Source organism: Euphorbia lathyris, chromosome 9 (genome assembly GCF_963576675.1).
Source record: "Euphorbia lathyris chromosome 9, ddEupLath1.1, whole genome shotgun sequence".
Lineage (NCBI taxonomy): Eukaryota > Viridiplantae > Streptophyta > Magnoliopsida > Malpighiales > Euphorbiaceae > Euphorbia > Euphorbia lathyris.
In genome coordinates, this window is record NC_088918.1 from 9,986,946 (window position 1) to 9,992,763 (window position 5,818).

At 36.6% G+C, this 5,818-nt stretch overlaps 1 protein-coding gene across 1 annotated transcript; it reads right to left on the reverse strand.

The window, feature by feature from the left end:
- Positions 1-1,868: 1,868 nt before the first annotated feature.
- On the reverse strand, positions 1,869-5,605 carry LOC136207244 (peroxisomal 2,4-dienoyl-CoA reductase [(3E)-enoyl-CoA-producing]-like). The gene is made up of 4 exons (XM_065998547.1): positions 5,600-5,605; positions 5,031-5,190; positions 2,566-2,738; positions 1,869-2,096 (listed from the first exon to the last, which is right to left on the reverse strand). The coding sequence occupies exons 1-4, from the start codon at positions 5,603-5,605 to the stop codon at positions 1,869-1,871; spliced, it is 567 nt and encodes a 188-aa protein (XP_065854619.1).
- Between the last annotated feature and the right edge of the window lie 213 nt (positions 5,606-5,818).

A 5,818-nucleotide genomic window follows, 5' to 3' on the forward strand; every position in this document is an offset into this window, starting at 1 on the left:
CTAAACGAAAAACCAAAGAAAGGATCTTGAATCAAGATCTGAGAAGAAAATAATCAGAATAGTAAAGAAGATCAGAGAAGGGAGGGGAGAATGCTCACCTAGGAGTCGTCGCCGTCGTTATTGACAAGCCAACGCTCCTACCACAGCTCCCATCGGTAAGCCTGCCTCCTTACCGTCACTGTCATTCGCAAGCCGGCATCGAAGGAAGGGAGAATGTCGACCGGAGCTTTGAAGTTCTAGAAAAGAGAAGGCAAGATGGAGTGAGAGGAGGGAGCTTTCGTGGTTGCTGCCTCAACTTCAAGGTAAGAGATTTAATTTAGGCTTTAGGTCTAATATGTACTTATACTAGGGTTAAATAGAATTCCTTTTTCTTACTTTGGGCTCTTCATGATTTAATGGGTATCTTTGGGCCTAATATCAATTCCTAACCCGATTTCCATTTGTGTCCTCACTAAATCCATATTTTGATGTCTAAAATAGTTAATGGTGGATGTTTTACAATTTAATACCTATTTCTATATTTCATGTAATCATTAGCTTAGTTTGTTCATGGTTTTAATTAATTTAAGGGGATTCAATTAGTCTTTAGGTTTAGATTAATTTATTAATGTTTTTTTTAGATTAGTCAGTTCACTTTTTTTTAGAATGTATAACCACAAAACATCTATTAACAAGCTCACTAAACATTATGATCACTAAACATCAGAATGTATAACCACAAAACATCTATTAACGCCTCAAAATAATATTTACAAGCTCAAAATCCAACAATTACAATTGTTTAAAACCACATTTACCACCACGCCTTTTATTTTCCAAAATCATCATTTTTGCAGCTTTCTCTCTCTACCTATTCATTTTTTCTTTTCTAACCAAAGAACACATAAATATAAATGATCTCAAAACGAAAAAGTTAAATAATTAAAGTGGTTTAAAATATCATTTCCATCAATTTTAGAGTAAAAGTTAACTAAAAATCGAGTGACTATTATGTTACAAATTGTAAAAGTTGATTGACTTTTAAGTTAGGCCTAATACATCACCAACTCCCTGAATTTGTCCATAAAAATATATTTATTGGCTCCCAGAACTTTGTTAGTGTCTCACCAGCTCCCTAAACCTGCTTATTTCGTATCGGCAATTCCCTAAACTTGTCCATAAAAATAAATTAGTGAACTTTACAAGTGTCTCACCAGCTCTCTAAACTTGCTTATTTTGTAACAACTAAATACAAAAACCATAACACTAACTTCCGATCCTCATCCATTTGATCTCTCAAACATGCAACACTAACTCTTATAATGTGTTGAAAGGCAGGAGAAGAGAAAAAATTACCTCACGAATAGATGAAGATGTATTTTTAGAATTTAGGTTTAATAAGTTTTTGTATTTAGTTGTTACGGAATAAGCAAGTTTAGGGAGCTGGTGAGACACTTGCAAAGTTCAGAAAGCTAATATACTTTTATGGACAAATTTAGGGAACTGATGATACGAAATAAGCAAGTTTAGGGAGTTGGTGAGACAATAACAAAGTTCAGCTTTAATGGACAAGTTCAGGGAGCTAGGGATGTATTAGGCCTTTAAGTTAAGTTTTGAAGTATAGTGGTCATAATTTCAGCCGAGATAAAGTTCACTGACCATGAGTGTAATTTACTCTCAAACTCATACAAATTACGCAGTTTGAAGGTAAATTATGCTCCAATGAGCCTGCTCGTGAGCTTTCGAGCCGAGTTTCACCGTGCTCAAGTTCAGCTCATATATAAATCGAGTCGAACGCTGAACCGCTCATGAGTGGCTCGACTCATTTACAGCCATAACTACGATTAATTTGGTAATATGCAAAGTAGAAATTTTTGCATTACAAGTCACTAACCTGCATCAGAAGTAAGGTAGAGAGCAGCCATGGCAATGTCCCATTTCTCCCCTAGTTTATATAACGGCTGGACTTGTTTTCTCCGGATATCGATCTCATCCGGCACGAGTTTACTAATTCCAGGAGTGTCGCCGATTGGACCAGGAGCAATCCCATTTACTCTAATATCATAGTCTGTGCCCCATTCCAGTGCCAGGTTTCTACCAAGTGCATCAATGGCAGCCTATTTCAAACATATCATTATGCTCAACTTCATAATGCCACAAAAACTATGGCTAAAACACATCACGGAACTTCATTTTCTTTCAATAAAAAGCTTAATACATCACTCGCCCCTGTATTTGTTCAATTAAGTCAACTATTTTCTATATTTTGGAAACGTCTTATTTACCTCCTGAACTTGCTTAAAATAGCGTATTGTCCTTCTGAACTTGCTTAAAGTGTTACGCACTTTAACTTGTCCAAAATCTTACCACGTGTATTTGAGGGGATCAATAGTTCATTTTAAGCAATTTCGGGATGAATAGAACCTTTCCGAAGTATAGGGGGCAATTCACTTTTATAGACAAGACCGACTAAGAATGTATTAGGCCTTTAATGAAATCACTGAACTTTTTATTTGATTTTAATAGTCATTTCAGCCAATTTACTTGATTTTAATAAACTCATGTCAATGAAAAAATTTCACAAACCTTTGCTGCAGATACATGTACTTGATACCAGGCTGCTGTGTAATGCAAAGTAGCACTGATGTTTATGATTGATCCTCCGCCATCCGAGGCGCCTCGGCCGAGCCCTCCTTTCTTGATGTATTTAAGGGCTTCATGGCACATTGTGAAGGTGCCAACAGTATCAATATCCATAACTGTGAAGGGCAGTTGAAAAAACACTAGCATCTGTTAAAGAGCTAATCTTAATTAAGTACTAATTTGTGAGTAGTTGATTAGCATAATCAAGAGTTCCTTCCTTGTAAATAAGGTATCGAGTTTGAATCTTTGTGCACAAAAATAAGAGCTTTTGGTTCCATAATCAGTTCTTCAAGGAGGTTCAGATGAATCAGATGTTGCACGAAAACGGAAAACAGAAAACGTTATTTCTAAGAAAATTTAGCTAGGAAGCGGTGACGGAAAAGAAATGGAAACGGACAAGAAACGTGGAAACGCTAGTGAAGAAGAGTTCCCATGCAACATAGAGTGACTTGACTAATTCCTAACTTCAGCAATTTTCATGACGTTACTACCTACGTTGCACGGACACAGAAAAAGATATGGACACAGACATGGAAACGGACATCGGAAAAATTATTCTAAAACATAACTTTCATAAAATAGCATTAAAAAAAACAGACACAAGCACGAAATGCTACAAAACAAAAGTGTTCGTGCAACATACGTTACTACTAAATGTCTGCTTGGTTCTCCTTTTTGTAGCATTTTTTTTTTTTTTTTGCTGTTGTTGTTTTACTCTAAACAATAACTATGAAGTGTTTGATTACGATTTCGAAACAGCTGTTGATATATTTTAGAAGAAAATCTGCTAATATCTACTAAACAGTTGAACTAAACGGACCCGAAATCAGCTCTTGATCTGGTTTGATTTCCCACTACAGTTGCATGCACCGATGGTTGATAAACGCGTATTATTGAGATGGGGCAGCAGGCAATGGATACCGTTCTCCCACCCGAGCCTGCAGTTGGTAGGATGAATCCCTCTGTCCAAGGGATTGAGTTGAAGCTTTGGGCATAGAGCCGAGAGAGCCGGGGGAGAGGGTAGAGTCCAGCAACAATGATCCAGCCCTCTCTTCGCTTCGGTAGTGAATCACCTACTAAAGAAAGAGGCAGGCCTGAACCCTGAGGCTACTAAGGAAGAGGTGGACTCTTTCATTAGGGTAGGGAAGAAGGGGCCTAAGCACGGCGGATGCCGTACACTTGAGTGGCAAAGGGAAGCTGGATCATACCTTTTTGTTTTTGATAAACAAGAAATTTGATTCTTAAACTTAAACTTGGCTAAAATAACTATCAATTTGGTTCGCAACTTAGACCTTTTTCTTTTGTCAAATTAGTATGAAAGTAACGTATGAGTGTTTGGGAACCACTTATCATATGTTGACACGTACTTTTGAAATATTTTTACAAAAAAGAAAAATCTTATGTCGTGGAGTAAATGGATTTGCAAAGTTTATTATAAACATAATACATATTTAACCTCTCCAACTTGCACTCGAATGTCTATTGACTCTCTAAACTTTCAAACAACTTGTTTGCCACCAAACTTACTTAAACTGTCATATCTAGCCACTTATCGTGGCAGTACCACACACTTTATGAACCCACTGGCAGTTCAAGCATGTTGGGGGGGCGGAAATACTATTTTAAGGAAGTTGGGGCAACAGTAAGGTGGAAGAAAAATCATTTCAAGCAAGTTGAGGCAGCGGAAAGATCGTTTTGAAAGTTAGGAGGGTTATTAGGCCTTTAGTGTAAGTTTGAAACCTAATAATTTAATGAGCCTAATTATATCTATATGTAAGGACCAAATTCATCATCCATCCATTTTGTTTCAATGGCTCTGAATCTATGTTGCACGGGAACGGAAACGGAAATGGGAAACAGGAACGTTATTTCTTAAAAAAAATATAGCTATGAAACGGCAATGGAAATGGAAACGGCCATGAAAGTAGTTCTGAATTAGATTCTTAACATAGGAGCACTGATTCCTAACTGAAGTAGTTTTCATAATTTGTTACCAAGTTAGCTGCACAAGGAAGTCTGATTTCCAAATACAGTTTGGTTTCAATGGTCCCAAAAAATTCCGGACTTAATGCCCATAAACGGGTATTCAAAATATTGGTTTTGAATGCAAAGAACCTAGTGATTCAGTGAGCATCTGACACACCTTTATGGTTATATTGCACGGAAAGGGGCACAGGAACGTTATTTCTAAAACATAACCTTCATACAATACACTTCAAACGAAAATGGACACTGACACAAAATGGACAGGAACATGGACACGAAAAGCAGAGACGCTACTAACTAGAAGTGTCTGTGCAACATAAGCAGCATCTGATATTGAACCCGTGAGAGTTCTTTGCAATTGAAAACAGGTTTATAATTTTCAAATGGGCCTTATTTAAAGAATTTTCTTCAAGAAAACAAACCTGTTCGAAATCCATTTGGAGATAAATCCTCAGGTGATACAAGAAAATTTCCAGCAGCAGAATTAACCAGAATGTCAACCCTCCCAAATTGTTGAAAAGTTGATTCCAATACTCTCTTCGCATCTTCCTGTTTCCGTACATCCCCAGCAAAACCAGCAGCCTGCAAGTTCAGAAGCAAAATCAATGGCCGAATTATAATCACAGAACCCTAAATTCAATCCATGAATTACTAAAAGAGAGCTAATCCAATCAAATCAAAACCATTAGATTTCGTGAAAAAATAAGACCTGGAAATGAACTCAGATGGAGAATCTCATCCAAGACAGGAATTGCATACCGGAATTTGAAGAGCGGTTCATGTATTTGCCTAATTTCGACTTAGGTCGAATGAATTGCATTGATGGAGCTCTTTCTTGCATTTTTTGTAGTTCTTTAATTTGCGATGATTTTAACAGAGTTGAACAATTTGGATTTACCTCTTCTCGAGGTTGTATTCTTTTTGCATTTTTTTTAATTTTTTTTAATATAAATTTGGTCCTAGTTCTTCGTTGTTCCCTGAAAGTGCTAACCTTCATTGTTCAATATGCTTCTAAATGCTAGCTTCCAATCTTCACTAAAAAAAACATACACACTTCTTACTATTTCTTTTAAAAGCATATTGAATATATTGCGTGGTGTGATTCTAATACTTATATAAATCATGTTATTATGTAAGAAATGGTTACCTTTATATAGAATAACAATGAGTTTTATCTTGAGGCTTCGTCCTGCCTTCGATTCTCTTACCT